We start from the raw sequence: 19,235 nt of genomic DNA on the forward strand, positions 1-19,235 counted from the left end.
CAAACTGAATATGAGTCAGCAAGGTGATGCAGCTGTGAAAAAGGCTAATACCGTTCTGGGGTGCACTCACAGGCGTGCTGTACGTGAGACACAGGAGGTAATCGTCCCGCTCGACACAAGCACTGCTGAAGCCTCAACTAAAGTTCTGGGTGCCACACTTTAGGAAAGACGTGGACAAATTGGAGAGAGTCCAGAGGAGAGCAACAGAAGCAATAAAATGTTTAGAAAACCTGATCTGTGAGGAAAGGTTAAAAAAACTGGACATTTAGTCTTGAGAAGAGAAGTCTTGAGAAGAGAAGTCGGGGGGGGGGGGGCGGGACTGGTAACAGTCTTCAAATATGTTAAGGGCTGGTATAAAGAGGACTGTGATCAATTGTTCTCCATATCCACTGAAGGTAGGACAAGAAATCATGGGCAGGAAGCGAGATTTAGGTTAGGTATTAGGGAAAACTTTCTAACTAAAAGGATAGTTAAGCTCTGGAACAGGCTTCCAAGGTAGATTGTGGACTCCCCATCACTGTTGATTTTTAAGAACAGGTTGGACAAAAACCTGGTGCAGGATTACTTGGTCCTACCTCAGCATGGAAGGGATGGACTAGATGACCTCTTGAGATCCCTTCCAGCACAACATTTCTATGATTCTGATCATTTTGATGCATTTCCAGGCCCTTATTATAGAACTAAATGTATTTAATGTGTGTAAATGTATTTAATTCTATTTTTAATTGCTGTATATTACACATTTTCACTATAACTGAAGTTATTCTATTGCTGAGTGTTGATCTGCAATATCAGGAAGGTCAGAAGAGTGAGAAAAATAACAGCTTAAACCACTGACTCTCACTGAGACGTCAGACAGTGTCATACAAAAGAAGCTGTTCTTTAGATATTTAGGTGCTAAAAAGGGGTCTGCGAAATCTCCTTAATCGGAGAGCCTTAACTGGAAAACTGTTTTCATGCTTGTAAATCTCAAAAATGGTTACATGGATTTTTAACTACTTTAAAAATATCACCATGGGTGAGGATAAACCTGAGACATTTTACCTGAGTCTTTTTTTATTTCTCCAAAAAGTTGCAAGATGCTTGAAAAAATCATGGAGCAGGTCCTCAAGGAATCAATCCTGAAGCACTTACATGAGAGGAAAGTGATCAGGAACAGTCAGCATGGATTCACCAAGGGAAGGTCATGCCTGACTAATCTAATCGCCTTCTATGATGAGATTACTGGTTCTGTGGATGAAGGGAAAGCAGTGGATGTATTGTTTCTTGACTTTAGCAAAGCTTTTGACACGGTCTCCCACAGTATTCTTGTCAGCAAGTTAAAGAAGTATGGGCTGGATGAATGCACTATAAGGTGGGTAGATTGTCGGGCTCAATGCGTAGTGATCAATGGCTCCATGTCTAGTTGGCAGCCGGTGTCAAGTGGAGTGCCCCAGGGGTCGGTCCTTGGGCCGGTTTTGTTCAATATCTTCATAAATGGTCTGGAGGATGGTGTGGATTGCACCCTCAGCAAGTTTGCGGATGATACGAAACTGGGAGGAGTGGTAGATTCGCTGGAGGGGAGGGATAGGATATAGAGGGACCTAGACAAATTGGAGGATTGGGCCAAAAGAAATCTGATGAGGTTCAATAAGGATAAGTGCAGGATCCTGCACTTAGGACGGAAGAACCCAATGCACAGCTACAGACTAGGGACCAAATGGCTAGGCAGCAGTTCTGCGGAAAAAGACCTAGGGGTGACAATGGACGAGAAGCTGGATATGAGTCAGCAGTGTGCGCTTGTTGCCAAGAAGGCCAATGGCATTTTGGGATGTATAAGTAGGGGCATAGCGAGCAGATCGAGGGACGTGATCGTTCCCCTCTATTCGACATTGGTGAGGCCTCATCTGGAGTACTGCGTCCAGTTTTGGGCCCCACACTACAAGAAGGATGTGGATAAATTGGAGAGAGTCCAGCGAAGGGCAACAAAAATGATAAGGGGTCTGGAACACATGACTTATGAGGAGAGGCTGAGGGAACTGGGATTGTTTAGTCTGCAGAAGAGAAGAATGAGGGGGGATTTGATAGCTGCTTTCAACTACCTGAGAGGTGGTTCCAGAGAGGTTGGTTCTAGACTATTCTCAGTGGTGGAAGAGGACAGGACAAGGAGAAATGGTCTCAAGTTGCAGTGGGGGAGGTTTAGGTTGGATATTAGGAAAATCTTTTTCACTAGGAGGGTGGTGAAACACTGGAATGCGTTACCTAGGGAGGTGGTGGAATCTCCTTCCTTAGGAGTTTTTAAGGTCAGGCTTGACAAAGCCCTGGCTGGGATGATTTAGTTGGGGATTGGTCCTGCTTTGAGCAGGGGGTTAGACTAGATGACCTCCTGAGGTCCCTTCCAACCCTGATATTCTATGATTCTATGATTGGGGCCTATAATTAAAGTGTCTCTTCAAATAAAACCTCACTACCGCAACTCTGTAGGTACCATGCAACTTTGCCTTTATGATTAAAGGCTGGGTTAGTACAATTAGTTCTTCAGTGCAGAGTTACTTGTACTTACCTGGGGAAAACACCCTGCAACTCCTCAGCCTGAGACTGCACCCTGCATCCCTCTGAGATACATCACTTAAGACACCTGCAGTACATGCACATGGGCAAAGTTCATTGCCTTCATTGGAGTCATGCCTGCTGCATCTGCCAGTGGTATGGGTGGCATACGATGTATTTCCCATACGTAATACACAACACACATGCTACACACCATGTTCTATTGCTGAGTACATTCGATGTACTTTGAGATTTGAAACGATTCTCTCTCAAAATGAGCTAAATCCCTTATAATCTTCCACTCTGTGAAAATAAAGCAGAGCCCTCCAGCCCTAGCTCTGAGAGTGAAGTATAAATTCCTCTCTCTGCTTTTGCATTTCAATACATGCAGCATATACAGGATTTAGTGGGAAGCAGATGCAGAGGGAAATAGAAGCTTAGCATCCATATGCAATTATAGAGACTATAAACAGTCCTTTGCTCATAATACGAAGTGCCTTTTCTACATGGCAGTAAGCAGAGTTAAGAGTTGCAGAGGCTGACACGCCAACTCTCAAGATGGGGCCTTGGAATCTGAAAACACCATCTGCTTTGCAAAGGTTGACATTCAGAGTCCTGGTTAAACTCCACATCTCCTTGTTATGAAGGGCTTGATAACTTGTGACTTGCCCTCAGTCCATTACCTTCTGCTTACTGACTCACAGAGCACAGTCTATCTCCTGCAGAGCACACCAGCAGCTGGGCTATGTTAGATGCTGTCTCTGTCTCACTCGGCATTAGATAATACAGTAAGGAGAGCCTTCCATCTCAATCACTGAAACACAAACAAAAATTTTTGTTGTTTCAGCAAAGAGGCCAGCACTGACATTCTGGCTCAGAAACACACATTCAGATACATTTTTGGCTGGCAGTGTGGTTATTTTGATGAGGTTTTGTTTTACATGTGGCTTAGATGAAAGACAATTAAGACGACATTTAATTGGTACTGGATGCATTTTAAATAACATTGATGGACTTTCTCAACAAGAACTACACATTTTGATTTCTCAAAGTAACAACTCTGACAGAGAGGAGGGCAGAAAGGTACAGCTAAAGTATCAACTGATACGTGAGATCCTACATTTAGAAGCTAGGAAGGCTGTTTCAAAGTCAAGGAGGGGCTGACTCAGCACTACTGACAAAGTTACATTTAGGCTTAAACCCAATTCAAGAAAAATATTTCTGCTGCATTGAAACCCCTCACTGTTCAACAGAAAAATTTCTGGAATCATGTGATGAAAGTATCGCTAAATATAAAGCTGCTATAAGAATAATAATGGTACTGAGAAGAACTTTCTAATCCAAACTTGCCTCATGGGGTTTTGAGCTGGCAAAATGGTGAGAGCATTAAGAACCTAAGTGAGTTTGTGTCAGGTCTGCAGAAGAGAGAGCAAGCACGTGTACACAAGCCAATGGTGCATGGGGTCCTTCAGGGCTGAGGCTAAGCAGCCACAGTTAAAAGTTTTGCTTGCAGAGGATTGCTAATCCCGTCTCTGCAATATTTCTGTGCCAAGAGGGTTGTTTCATGGCTCTGACAAACAGAGCATCAGAATGTATCAAAGGCGCAGGCAAGTAAGAAGAAATGTTGTTCAGTTTCAGACCTAATGTCTCCCCCCCACAAGGCTACAGGGGACTCACTCTGCCCCACTGCGTATGTCACACAGAATGAGAGGGGAGAGAATGACCCAGAAAACACACACCTCTTAACACTCATGCAGGGAATCACAATGCTGAGGAAACCAATTCTAGCTTCTGCTTCCCCACACTACATTTTCAGCAACAGAAATTGAACATGCAGAGATATATGGGGAAGCGCCCCACAAAGGAGTAAGTGCTTTGCAGAGGAGAAAAACAGCAGCAAATCCTCATGCTGAAGGTTTAGCCTCCTTTGAAGACACACACAATCTGTCCTCTGTACCGTACAGAGGCCATTTCAGTGCAGTCCCTCTTGGTAAGAACCCCCATGTGGCTGTGCCCTCTCATTGGCACCCTTCAAAGACCCTTCAGTAAAGGATTCCGGATTCCCGCTTTCTCCAGCCAGTTCTCACTAGTTGTAAGTAGCTTGTTACTGATACATGCTGGACTAAACCCCCTGAGCAGCTCCCTGGCAATATCCTGGAGAAGCACCAGGGTGCTGCGGCCCAACAGCTGTGTTCCGTGGTCAGCGGGATTCTATTTGGCCTAGGATTCCTGAAGTCAAACCAGAGGGATAGCGTCCACTGGCTCGTTCATACAAGGGATGGACAGCGTGGCTGAAGCTAACGCAAAGTTCAGCTAGACTGAGAGACTTAGAAATGGAATCTTCCTTTCCCATCTCCCAGAGATCATCTCTTGCTCACTTTCTTCCCACTCCCATGTCCCCCACGCCCCAGGAAGGCGCTCACGCTACCAGGGTACCCTAATGGAGACCTTCTACCACTATCAAACTAACGCAGTGATACTTAACTTAGACCTGAACACTATTTTTCTGCTCTCATGCAAGGAAAGTGTCCAGGCCACACTGGGCAAAACCAGCTATGGACAGCAACTTGCCTTTAATTCTACACCTGTAAAACTGAGTTTGAACAATGACTACATGAGTGGGAGAGATCCGGGATTCACTTCTGTTCACCTTGGGAAGACACTGGGGGCTTAGTCCAGGCGCAGTCCTAGCTGGGTGATGGTTTAGGGAACTGCTCTGATGAGTTCTGAAGGCAGTGCCATGTTCCTCTTGATAACGGACTCTGGCCTAGAGGCCCGAGGGCTCAGCTGCTTAACGTACAAAACTGGCAGGAATCCAGAGGCCTCCTCCAAGTGACCTGGAGAAAGTCAGTGATGAATGCCCCCAGCCCCCAACTGCCAACAGAGCCCAAGGCATATGCTCCCCCTGCTCATGGCCAGCAGAGCCCACAGCCCCACATCCGCCAGAGCTACAGAAGCACTTCCACCCCTGTAGCTGGCAGAGTCCAGGGTGCATGCCCCAAACCCCAGCAGAGCCCTGGGCGCATGCTCCACACTCCGGTCCAGCAGAACCCAGAACACGCCTCTCCTGCCCTGTTATCTGCCAGCAGAACCCAGAGAGTAGTTCTCATGCGCACCCGCAGAAAAGACATCTCACAGCACCTGCCAGAGACACGGGGAACGTAATTAGCTCTTTGCTAAATGTATTTGCATATGTATTTTGCTAAATTCCTTATACAAACATCCCTTATACAAGGTCAGACTCAAAGCATCATCCTTTCCAACCTCCTGGCCATCAGATCCCCTGTCATACGAACAGAAATGTTATCAGTGCTCAGTACTGGCTCTTTAAAGGTCAATGCCCCAAAGGGGTTCTTGCATCATAAACCCATTTAGCCTTACACATTTGCCATAATTTGAGTAAAGAAAAAGGAAACTCAGCGCACTAATTAGAAAGCTGGGGCTGTTGTGTTTTCTCCAGTTCACCTTATCTTCTTTATTCAGCTCTTGAAGACTCAGCTATTAAAGGAAATTAAGTAATTCATCAAGCCCATTTCAATTACCTGCCGCAGATAACATCAGAGTACAATTAGCATCAACAAATGAACCAAGTGCGAACTGCCAGGCAGAAACAGAAGCTAATTTACAGTGCAGGGCTGCCTGCTAGAACTGCACTTCTGGGGGCTGCCAGCATTTCATCATCCCAACAGCCCTTCTCTGTCATTCCCGCCCCCCCAGCCACACCTGGACTGCTGAAGGGAATTACAGCCAGGATACCGTCGCCTACGACAGGAAAGTCCACAATGTCGAAAGTCACAGCAAAAGCAGCAAGAACCATCTGTGCTCTCTGAATTCCCACCTTGGGACCAGGGAAAGGGAGAAGCAGTAGAGCGGCATTCCCTCTAAATCAGGGGTGGGCAAACTACGGCCCAGGGGCCACAAGCGGTCCTTCAGACATTTTAATCCAGCCCTAGAGCACCTGCCGGGGAATAGGGTCCGGGGCTTGCCCTGCTCTGGTGCTCCAGTCAGGGAGCGGGGGCTTGCATCACTCCGTGCATACTGTGGCTCTGCATGGCTCCTGGAAGCAGCGGCATGTCCCCCCTCCGACTCCGACACGTAGGGGCAGCCAAGGGGCTCCGCATTCTGCCCCCACCCCAAGTGTCACCCCCGCAGCTTCCACTGGCCGGAAACCATGGCCAATGGGATCTGCAGGGACAGCACCTGTGGACGGGGCAGCATGCAGAGCTGCCTGGCCATGCCTCTGCATAGGAGCTGGAGAGGGGATATGCCCCTGCTTCTGGGAGCTGCTTGAGGTAAGTGCCGCCCGGAATCTGCCCCTGACCCTCTCCTGCGCCCCAACACCCTGCCCCAGCCCTGATCCCCCTCCTGCCCTCTGAACCCCTGGGTCCCAGCCCGGAGCACCCTGCTGCACCCCAAACTCTCATCTCCAGAGCCCTCACCCCCCCTTCCGCACCCCAACCCTGTGCCCCAGCCTGGAGCCCCTTCCCACACACTCAACTCCTCATTTCTGGACCCACCACAGAGCCAGCACCTGCAGCCAGAGCCCGCACCCCCTCCCGCACCCCAACCCCCAATTTCGTGAGCATTCATGCCCACTATACAGTTTCCATACCCATATGTGGCCCTCAGGCCAAAAAGTTTGCCCACCCCTGCTCTAAATCCTACTTCTAGTGGTAACTGTAGGACACTAACGTCTCCTCCCCACAGGAACAAACATAATCCAAAACTTGTTGGGTTCTGCGCTTGCTTCGAAAATCAGCTCTGCCGGGATTTGGACAATGCACCCTTTGGGTTAGCGAGAAGGACGTGAGGAGTTGCATTTTGTAAGGTTAACGAGCAGAGCCAACCTTTGGTCCATGAAACGTCCCCACCCTCACACCTCAGTGCTTAGCTGGGCCCGATGTCCTGCATGGGTCCCAAACCTATGACAAGATGGCAGATCATGATGCCCTCATCCCCACTGGACATTATCGTGCTGCCACACCTGCTTTGCCCCTAAAACCTTCTCTTGGCTCACCTTTGCAGCCCCCCAAACTCATCATCTTACCATTTCACTCCCTGCTCTGGAGTCACCTCATGCTTTTCACTCCACCACTTGGATATGTTAAAGGGCTGCCCCAGGAGCATATTGCTTTGGCACTTTGAACCTGGAAAGTGCCCACTTGCTGCTGGGATGAAGGCAGGGCTGCTGGAACAATTTGTACAGTGGGGGTGCTGAGAGCCATTGAACCAAACGGTAAACCCTGTATATGATGGAAACCTCTTCAAGCGAGGGGGTGCTGCAGTGCCCCGCTCCCCTAGTTCCAGCACCTATGAATGAAGGGGACTGAGATGAGCAGCTGGCTTAGGGGAAGCAAGGGATTTGAGAAGGTGACACAGAGCGAAGTTCCCTGCAGTAGACCATGTGGTTAGGCATTGTTACACTATTCCCCACACAGCCTGGGGCACTTACCTAGATTGGAAGAGGCTCTGCCCTCAGCAGCTCGGTCCTGCAGGCTCTCAGCAATGCCCAGCTGTTCTTCATGGTACTGCTTGGCCCTCTCCAGATCTTGCATACATCTGGCAGCATGGCCCAGGCCAGCGTAGGCCCGCATCTCAATGGCTTTCTCGGCCAGTTCCTGAGCCAGCTCCAGCACATAATTGTGGTAGGACATGGCCTTGTCAAAGTTCCTCCGGTAGTGGTAGGCGCTGCCCAGGTTGCTATAGGCTCGCGCCTCCTCCCGCTTGTTCCCCAGCTCCTTGGCAATCTTCAGGTGCTGCTCGTGGCACTGCACCGCATTCTCAAAGTCCCCCATAGCAATGTACACTGCCCCCATGTTACCCAGCTCGCGGGCCTCCGAGAGCTCGTCTTTGGATTGCTTTGCAAGGAGAACACACTGCTTGTGACTAGCCAGTGCATTGGGGTAATCACCAATGGCTGTGTACACATGGCCCAGGCTGCTCAGAGCTGAGGAAGCTGCCTGTAAGACAAGAGAGAGAGGGTGAGAGTGAGAGCCTGTGGAAACAGAGTCAAGTCAAAGGGACACACAACAGTCACCTGTTAGCCTCTAACAAACTCTTCCAGGGAGACTCCAGCTCTGCTTCCTGGAGGGTCCAGTGAAAACCTGTCTATCTGCGCCTGCAACACGATACTCAGGAGAAAAATCCCCAGCTGCCGAACAGGGGAACGTGCTGTTTGTGGCTCTCCAGCAGCTACGGCATTTCTCTGAGGGCAGCTTGTGGCAATGAGGGGCTGCAGGGAGGGCACCTGGAGGGCTGGCAGAGAGAACTGGACTGGGATTCTCTCATTGATGCACTATACCTTCCCATCCCCTGACAGACGTAGTGGGGAAACCCATGGCACTGCAAAGCCTGGGGACTGTGGGGTAATACAGAATGTGGAATCTGCAGGAACTTGGCAATATCAGGAGCCACAAGGTGAGATCAGGCTGTGTGAGCTGCCTCAGAGAGCTGGGTTCCTGCCCTGAAGGCAGCTGCATCTCAGCCCATCTCTCACTACTACACCTACAGTCATTTCAGTTATCACAGCAAAGTCCTGTCCACAGGGCTCTTGGGCAGACAGATATGTAATGGCATTTCTCTGCAGAATAATGACTAATGAATTGCTTGCTTCTGTGCCACTTCCTGCACAATGAGCTCCTTTCCAACAGCAGCAGAGGTCTCAGGCTCTGAATAAGGAGCCTAAGAGGATGATCTGTGGGAAATTGCAGCAGGATGCAGCTCAGACTGACCATGTTCACACTGCAGAGCTTCCCAATCCCTCTGCATACTGAGCCTGCAGAGATTCCTGCGCTAGATTCATGGCATCTGCTTTGTTAGATAGTCCTTAAAACATCTGCTGTGGGAATTCTGACCCATGCACAGGGAGTGATCAGACAGGGATAAGGAATCAGACAAGGATACCTGCACAGTTAAGCCAGCATGCTCAGCGTCACCAACCCAAACTATTCAGGTGGTTGTAGATTAAACCTGCCCCTTGAACTACACTGAGCAGCTGCTGCGTCAGTGAAGGCCCGAAGGACGACAGCATTAGCCCACAAGATGGACTCACCCCAAGCAAGGTTAGGAGGAAAACCCTGCTTTTTACATGTCCAAGTAGTATCATGGTTCTGAGTGTGTGCTTGGGTCTGTCCCCAGCCACCCTGGAAACCTCTCCCACTCACCGCACCAGAAGAGGCCGTTAGAACTGCCATCCTCTCCCCATGGAAGCCACGCCTACCCCAGCAGATACAGGCCTTTGCAAAGGCAGTTCCCTCCCAGCCTGCCTGCCACTTGTCCTTGATATACTGAGATCTTCCCGATTGTTCTCTACAGCTGGGGCCCTACATCCAGCTTGGACACATCCAGCAGGCAAGAGGGTTCCATTTCAGTCCTGTCAGGCCATTAACCCCTTCCTGGGCACCCCATCACATGCACCCAGCTGTGAACAGGCAGCAGATGAGGGTTCCTCTCTAGCAGGAAAGCTGGTTCAAGTCCCCGCGTTGGGAGCTGCACTAGACTGTTACTACTAGCTACAGTCTCACAACTCGTCTTTCAGGGCTTTCAACAACCAAGACCAGAGGAGCCTTCCTAATGATTATTTTTATTAAAATTATATCACAGGAGGAAGAATAATGCAGTGTCAGGAAGATCTATGGGCCAGAGCAAAGGGCAGATAGTGCAGACGATAAATTACTTCCATGCTTAGCAACATTAATGGACTAATGTTTCCAAATCAAGGATTTGTAAACATGCTGTGCTGATGCAAATTAAATAGATTAAAAAGGAAACCAGTTTTTCTGATACAAGAATCTGAGGCAACAGGTTTGCTATTAAACACAATTTATAGGTCATAAGATATGAAAGTTGGCCAGAAAGCACTACCTCGGCCAGCTCCATAAATAGCAAAGCTGCATTTGCTTTCCCTGAGGGATCCTTGTAGGCAGCTTAATTATACCATAAAAACTGCCAGAATTTACAATGACTTCATTTTTTTTCACTTGATGCTATAGATGAATCTCATGCAGCACAATAGGCAGCAAATATCTGAGACCAGCAGAGTTGCAGCTGATGCTAAAAACATTGTGATTTCCCTGGCAAGGCTGATGCACACTCCTGGGATAGGAAGTCAGATGATGAAACCTTCCCCCTTTCCTCGGGGTCTCTAAAGTGCTCCCGTTAGAGTCCTGAGGATTCCCCTTCCACATCTCCTGAGTCTTAGCCTTGGGCCTGATCTGCTAGCCAAGGAGAACAGGATGGATGGGAATTCCTGCAGTCCAACACTAGGGGCACACCTGAGACAGGCTTTGGTGTTTGGTACCGATGCTGCCATCCAGGGTTTAATGCTCTCGATTCATGCTGTAAGGGAGGGAAAGTTACGTTACTTTTGCTGCTGTAACTTGCCCCAGAATGGAAAATGTAGCAGCAAGCAGCAATTCCCCTAACCTGCTCTTACTCACACCTCTGATACTGTGGGGGTGAGGAGACTGAATACGCTGGCCTGGGCTGGAAGTTACACTTGGCTGTGGGACATGTTGCTCCAATCCACCCTCTACAGCTAGTGTGCACCAGAACGAGCCTAAAAGACAGGCTTTGGCAGGGGGGTTGGGGCCTGACTGTACTCCTTCAAAAGGAAGGGTTTACACTGTGTAGCAGGGAAGGCTGTTGAAAAAGGAAGAGACCATTTCTGTTGGGATCAAGAGTCTGGTGGGCTGCACCAATGCCCAGGCAGAACTGCTGGACAGACATGTTTTGAACAACGATAGGGTGGAAAAGGACGACTTCTCTTCAGACATGAAGGCACCTGTCTCACGTGCAGAGGGAGTCCTGACAAAAAGGCAGTTACAATATTTGCTCAGAAAAATATTTTCTATGGGGCACCCCACAGAACATTCCTGGACTGGCTCCTGGCCCCATCTCTAACTTCTCCCCATGCTGGAAAGTTTTAGGCCATTACCAAGAGTTTGTCATCCAGCTAGCTGAACATAAGATGAAAGGTCTCAGCAGAATATTAATGTATCTGGGAATGGACTTGGATTTGTTGGGAATGGAAGCCCCACAACTAAGTGAGAAGGTGCAGTACCTCATTACCCTGGACATGATGGTGGCCTCCCAGACACGCTTGCTGACAGGCTGGCGGAGCGCTGTATGCAGGGTTATCCACCCAAGCAGGGCCAGTTTGTTTCCATACATGTTGCAGCAGCAACAAGCAGAGTTGGGAGGAGGCCTCATTCCATTCATGTTAGTTTCACACCATCTTGAAAGAGATCTGGCTCTTTGGAAAGAGTTCTCAAGCAATTTAATGAAATAACTATTTGGCAAACTCTAACAAGGCACTGCAGTTATTTGAGGGTGGGTCTGACGGAGCCTGTTCTGAGGCTGCTATACAACTAGAGGCAGAAATCAGAATTTTTTTGCTTTGTGAAATTTCATTAAAGTGAAAATGGCTCAATGTTGTGTCTAAATTCCCAGCCCAACGGTAAAACGTATGCACTTAGAAACCGTGTATAGGCTCTAAACACAACACTGTAAGGCCCTGCACAGGCTGTGACTCCATACAATACACCTGGGCTCCCACCAGCTCTGGTGACATGTGAAGTACCCATTACTGACCAGCAGGCACTGGTAGCCTGTTCTTGTCATCGTTAAAGCCCAGTGCAGTACAACCCCCTGCCCGACTAGCACTGGAGCCTCAATTAAGGCCGGGAGCAGGCAACTCTCTCACAGTGCCACTCGGGAAACCTGACCATAAGAACCGGCCTCGCAAGGCTTGTTGGGGACATTCGTTTGCACATTAGTCAGCGAGAAGAGCCATGGCCAGGTAGTATTGATCACAGCTGGGAACAGACTCAGCCTGTCCAAAGTGCAGTAGCTAGGGAGAAGAGGCATGACAGGGCTAGATGAATCTCAGCACTGCTGCACACCTCCAGAGACCTCTCACATTGCACACTGAGAAGCAGCATTTAGAAAGTCCCCAGATCATTACCTTAGAGAGCGATTTGGGCTATTGCAGCAATTTGTTCCCGGGGCTTGTAATCACTTAGTCCAACATCATCCCCAGGCACAGCAAGAAGAGCTAGCCTAAGATCTATGGTTTGGCCAAGGCCCTTGGGGCATGGCAGAAGGGGCCTGACTTGCCCCACTGAATGCCCAGGGTTTAACTCTTCAGATAATGGAGGGGAAGAGTGGAGGAGGAGAGTTGTGAGGTGGGGAGGGGAAAAAGGAGGGAGAAATGGATGGAGGACTGGGAAAGGAAAGGATGGATTATGATCCTGTAACTTCCACAGATGTCTTTATTGCTAACACAGGCGACTCTCTCACGCCCAGGGCAGAAGGGGGCCCCCCCACTCTCACTGCAGTGCTTGCACTGGGATATGCGGTTTATTGTGTTAAATGGAGCGATGTCTGATCCGTGTGCTTTGTGCAGTTTCAGAGGCAATTTTCGCCATCATTTTCATGGCTGCATGAGGAGAGCCCAGGGTGGTTTTGGCTTCTTCTGGGCTGGTTCCCTGCAGCATCTCTCCTGCAGTAAGAGAATTCTCAGTGCTCACACAGTACTCATGGGGGTCATTAGTGGAAGATTGTGGAGCCTGACATAAAACTAGTATTTGGGAACAATTTGGTGATTAAATCTGCTGAGGGACACCAGGGACATGCTGCTGGGGGCTGGTAGTAGGACTGGGGAAGATATATTCGTTGGATACTTAATAAAATCCTCCACACAATAATGTCCTCTGGGAACTCTAGTGGCTCATGCACAGAACTAACAGAGGAAGGGAATTCCATCTGCATTTGAAGGAGCCTCACAACACCACAAAGGGTGCATCAAGGCTGACCCCAGAGGTGTCCGCCTGAAGTGGACTCCAGATGCATATTCAGGAGTGGCTTTGCTTTGCATCAGGGGGATGGGAGACTCTGGCCTGGTACCACTGGGGTTTTGCTTCAGGAGACATGAAGAAAATGAATGCTTTATAAAGCGGACAAAGACATATCTTACAGTGGAGGTTGCTTCCACCTGTAATCATGCAATTTATCCCTTTCAGAGAAAGCAGACACTCCTGCCACCAAGCTGAGGCTTAGAAGTAAGTTCTAAAGAAGAAAATCATTTCTAATTGTTCTGTGTTTCCTCAGAACAGCCAGATCAGCTTTTCTAGCTGAGTAAGGTAAAGAGCCTGATGCTAAACAGATGTATAATAAAGAAGCACAGCTACAGGGGGACTTGATAACAGGGAAACACAGGGGCCTGAGCTGTTTCATCCAAGCCAGAAGGTGGCCATGTCACAGCTATATTGTTAGGAAGAAGTTATCTGAGTTACAGTTCAACACCTATAAGCATGAGAACATCATGCACATCACCCACAAACACTGCTGTGTCTGTAGTGATTGTTAGAAGACTCCTTCCAGCACCAGTGCATAAGCACTTGCCAAAGATGATGGTCTGGACAGCAGAAACACGGCTTCCAGCAGCGCAGACAGAAGAATTGGAAATAGATCAGGCATGCCTGGAAGCGAGTCCCCAAGGGGCAGCGCTGAGTGGGAGCCCAGCCTTTCCCCCCCCCGGGGCGGAACTTGGCAGCAGCTGGGGCTCACCCCATCCCCAGACACCACTCTAGCAGGGAGCCAGTGGTCACAGTGATTGAATTCCCGTGCATGGCTCAAGCAGTGGATGATTGGGGGAGCTGTGTGGGAATGCAGGACTCAAAGAAAGCAAACCTCTCAGGACCCTGAGTTACAGAGTTACCAAGGCTCAACACCTCCCTTTGGATTTATAATATTTTAAATTGGTGGACTGCAGCTGTTTTCTTGGGCTGTAAAGTACACATACACACACACACCAGTGTGCAGCTGCCACTGGCCTACAGGGGCCTGGATCACCTTCCTTCTCTTACTTCCCATTGAGTTCTAATGCTAAACAGAACCAAATACTGGGAGCCCTAACAATTTTGTCATCTCCCCTTCATATCTGCCCTGACCAGGGTGGTGTTGGTTCCCAGTCAGGGTGGTGGGGAAAGGGGTTATAGCTCACTTGCAAAGCCAAGAAGGTGGGAGGGGCCAGCCGAGGGGAAGAGAGTAAAATGAAATTCACCTAACACAGGTGTGAAGTAGGCATCTGAGATGAGCCTTTCCTAGACCCTGGCGAAACAACAAACCAGGACTCTCAGTTACACCTGCAAAGTCATGGTGCTGTCCACTTACCCGTCAGAACTTCCTCACCCGCCACTGTGGGCTGGTATGTAGGGAGGGGGTTGGGATGGGGCCAGGGCCAGAGACCTCTGCTACAGACTTCCTGGGCAGTCGCTCTGTGCCTTGCTTCCTCATCTGTGAAATGGGGACAGCACTTCCCTACCTCACAGGGATGCTGTGAAGATAATACATTAAAGACTGCAAGTAAGATAGGGCTTGTCTACCCAGGAAAGTTTTACCATTTATACCGATAATATATCAATATAGTTAAACTGGTACGACACTCCCTGTGGACACACTAATTTCAGAATGAGAATGGCTTTTTTTTGGTTAAGCTTAATCCCCTTCCAAAGCAGTCTAAGGGTAGGTCTACACTACCCGCCGGGTTGGCAGGTAGCCATCGATATATCAGGGGTTGATTTATTGCATCGAATCTAGATGTGATAAATCGATCCCCGAGCGCTCTCCCGTTGACTCCAGAACTCCAGCACCGCGAGAGGCGCAAGCGGAGTCGGCAGGGGAGCGGCGGCAGTCGACTCACCGCCGTGAAGATGCCACGGTAAGTCGATCTAGGTACGTCGACTTCAGCTACGCTATTCTTGTAGCTGAAGTTGCGTACCTTACATCGACTCCCCCCCAGTGTAGACCAGGGCTAAGGGCTTGTCTACACTGGCACTTTAGCTGAGCGAGAAAGTTGCAGTGCTGTACTCTCCTCATGGAGGTGGGGTTTTTTTTACAGTGCTGGGAGATCTCTCTCCCAGCGCTGGTGCCACAACTACACAGCCACAACAGTGCTTTAACGTTGCTAGTGAAGACATACCCTGAGTGTCTACACAGGGAGTTATACCAGTGTAGCTTCATCAGTTTAAATTCACACCTTAGCTTATACTGGCATACTTTTCCTCTGTAGACAAGCCCCCAGACAATATAGAATGGGGGCCATGAAGAGATATTTGTAAGGTGAATAACTCTCTACCCCCGTACCAAGCAAACCAAGTAGAGGAGGGGTGGGGGAAGGGGACCAGAGATAAATGAAAAGCAGTTTGAAATGGAGGAGGAGAGACAGATAAATGGTGGGGGAAGCTGGGACAGAGAAAACATGGCCATTAAAAACATGACAGAGGAGAAAGGCCAAACCAGAAAAGTAAAACCTCTTGGAGAGAAAGGATTGTAAATAACAAAATTAAAATTCTGAATTTATCCACAACACCCAAGAGTGTTCATCCAATCAGGGTGCAGAAGTAACACCTAAAATGTGTATGTCTGATCAAATGTAAGCAACTGCTCATGAATGACTCTTGGGACATTTCTCAGCCTGGGAGACTCTGAAGATGTGCCAGACTCATTGTGCAAGTTAACGCTGCTGGTCTCCACATTAGCTCTCATCTGTCAAGAGAGCATCAGCTCTTGTTTTGCACTTGTTCTTTGGGGAAGTCTCTGCCCTACTTGATACACATCCTGCCATCTTTGTGCACCCCTTCCTCCAGTCTGTGGGTCTGATTTCGAGAAGGAGGCTAGCATTCATGCCATACTCCTTCCCACGCTCAAGAGCCTTCACGCCTTATTTCACCTCCCCTGAACACCCCCCCACACTCCATTTTTGTAACCCTAATTAGCATTTTTGTAACCCTAATTCTTTTCCCTTGTGTTTCCCCCATCACAAAGGCAGCCTTAGGCTCCTAAGACTGCGGCAGGAGACAGGCAATGATGTGGTGAAGGTTTTATGTTCCGTGTGGAACAGAGAGATACGGGGGGAGGGGGAGGAAGAGAGAGAGTGAGAAATAATATCTTGCAATATAATTTTCCCCCAATGCTAGTCTGTTGGGCAGTCTGATGAGGAGTTGCAAGGCTGCAAACTGTGCGCTGCTGTGAAAATGTGCCCCTCCTGCTAATGAAATGGGTCTTGGAATCTTATCAAGGACAGAACATTGCCTGGGACTCTAGTTGATTGTAAAAAGAAAGGGAGTACTTGTGGCACATTAGAGACTAACCAATTTATTTGAGCATAAGCTTTCGTGAGCTACAGCTCACTTCATCGGATGCATACTGTGGAAAGTACAGAAGATCTTTTTATACACACAAACCATGAAAAAATGGGTGTTTATCACTACAAAAGGTTTTCTCTCCCCCCACCCCACTCTCCTGCTGGTAATAGCTTATCTAAAATGATCACTCTCCTTACAATGTGTATGATAATCAAGGTGGACCATTTCCAGCAGAAATCCAGGGTTTAACAAGAACGTCTGGGGGGTGGTGGGGTAGGAAAAAACAAGAGGAAATAGGCTTGAATAGAGACTGGGAGTGGCTAAGTCATTATGCAAGGTAACCTAAGTTAACTGTATCCAATTTGCAAATGAATTCCAATTCAACAGTCTCTCGCTGGAGTCTGGTTTTGAAGTTTTTCTGCTGTAATATTGCAACTTTCATGTCTGTAATCGAGTGACCAGAGAGATTGACGTGTTCTCCGACTGGTTTATGAATGTTATAATTCTTGACATCTGATTTGTGTCCATTTATTCTTTTACGTAGAGACTGTCCAGTTTGACCAATGTACATGGCAGAGGGACATTGCTGGCACATGATGGCATATATTACATTGGTGGATGTGCAGGTGAACGAGCCTCTGATAGTATGGCTGATGTTATTAGGCCCTGTGATGGTGTCCCCTGAATAGATATGTGGGCACAGTTGGCAACGGGCTTTGTTGCAAGGATAGGTTCCTGGGTTAGTGGTTCTGTTGTGTGGTTGCTGGTGAGTATTTGCTTCAGGTTGGGGGGCTGTCTGTAAGCGAGGACTGGCCTGTCTCCCAAGATTTGTGAGAGTGTTGGGTCATCCTTCAGGATAGGTTGTAGATCCTTAATAATGCGTTGGAGGGGTTTTAGTTGGGGGCTGAAGGTGACAGCTAGTGGCGTTCTGTTATTTTCTTTGTTGGGCCTGTCCTGTAGTAGGTGACTTCTGGGTACTCTTCTGGCTCTGTCAATCTGTTTCATCACTTCTGCAGGTGGGTATTGTAGTTGTAAGAATGCTTGATAGAGATCTTGTAGGCGTTTGTCTCTGTCTGAGGGGTTGGAGCAAATGCGGCTGTATCCCAGAGCTTGGCTGTAGACGATGGATCGTGTGGTGTGGTCAGGGTGAAAGCTGGAGGCATGTAGGTAGGCATAGCGGTCAGTAGGTTTCCGGTATAGGGTGGTGTTTATGTGACCATCGTTTATTAGCACTGTAGTGTCCAAGAAGTGGATCTCTTGTGTGGACTGGACCAGGCTGAGTTTGATGATGGGATGGAAATTGTTGAAATCATGGTGGAATTCCTCAAGGGCTTCTTTTCCATGGGTCCAGATGATGAAGATGTCATCAATATAGCGCAAGTAGAGTAGGGGCGTTAGGGGACGAGAGCTGAGGAAGCGTTGTTCTAAGTCAGCCATAAAAATGTTTGCATACTGTGGGGCCATGCGGGTACCCATAGCAGTGCCGCTGATCTGAAGGTATACATTGTCCCCAAATGTAAAATAGTTATGGGTAAGGACAAAGTCACAAAGTTCAGCCACCAGGTTAGCCATGACATTATTGGGGATAGTGTTCTTGACGGCTTGTAGTCCATCTTTGTGTGGAATGTTGGTGTAGAGGGCTTCTACATCCATAGTGGCCAGGATGGTGTTATCAGGAAGATCACCGATGGATTGTAGTTTCCTCAGGAAGTCAGTGGTGTCTCAAAGGTAGCTGGGAGTGCAAGTTGATTGTAGAGTTTGCTAGTTTGTATTCTTACAGCAGCTCCCAGGAGCAAACATTGAGGGATTATTGTTTTAACTCAATTTTGGGTCATTAAACTGAGGCAATGGGTAGCCACCAGCATGTGATAAGATCAAGTAACTGCCCAATGAGCTCTAGCTGCCTAGCAAGGATATCTGGTAATGGGGAAAGCAGAGTTTAGTTGCCATCAAGACAAGTGAAAAAGTGCCACTAGAAAGTGCCCCAAAATGTCCCCTCTTTAGCACTTCCAGTTAAGCCCTGCCAGAGAGCAGCAAGAGGGAACTGGGACAGTGGCTGCAGAGGAATTCAGTGCTACTTTGTCCCTGCTGAGCCACACTTGCAGGCTGTGGTCACTACAACCTTGACATGATCAACTCAGAGCTTTAGGTAGAGAGACATGGAAGGCTATCAAAGGTGACTGGTATTTAATGCTCACATCCACCCCAAAGCTGCTTCCCGGGGCACAGAAGAGCAGCTCTCCACACCTGTCTGGAGACAGTGTGGCATTCTCGGTGTGTCCATTACCAAACGGAAAAGTCAAATAATGAAGATGCTTAGCAGATACTCAGATCGCTGGTGCTGGCCAGGGACTAAGCCATGGGGATTAGCTAATGATGGATGCTTCCTCAGTTTGCTCTACAGGTCCGGGTGGTAGTAAGAAGGGATGAGTGCTTTCAGGATCTACATGCTCATTCAGAGAGGATTAGCTGTCAGTTCTGCCAAGAGGAGAGGACTCCCAGCAGCTGTCAGCAGCACTTTATTACACACATTTTCCTTCAATTCTGTTAAACCCACTG

General features: G+C 48.4%; 1 protein-coding gene across 7 annotated transcripts in view; it reads right to left on the bottom strand.

Moving 5' to 3' along the window:
* TTC28 (tetratricopeptide repeat domain 28) overlaps positions 1-19,235 on the bottom strand; it is a 516,699-nt gene that overhangs the window by 102,240 nt on the left and 395,224 nt on the right. For all 7 annotated transcript variants that reach the window (XM_048821540.2, XM_048821539.2, XM_075120128.1 and 4 more), the window contains one exon: positions 7,982-8,489. In XM_048821540.2, coding sequence (XP_048677497.1) covers positions 7,982-8,489 — 508 coding nt within the window. The remainder of the gene's footprint in view (positions 1-7,981; positions 8,490-19,235) is intronic.

This window comes from Caretta caretta, chromosome 15, assembly GCF_965140235.1.
Source record: "Caretta caretta isolate rCarCar2 chromosome 15, rCarCar1.hap1, whole genome shotgun sequence".
NCBI lineage: Eukaryota > Metazoa > Chordata > Testudines > Cheloniidae > Caretta > Caretta caretta.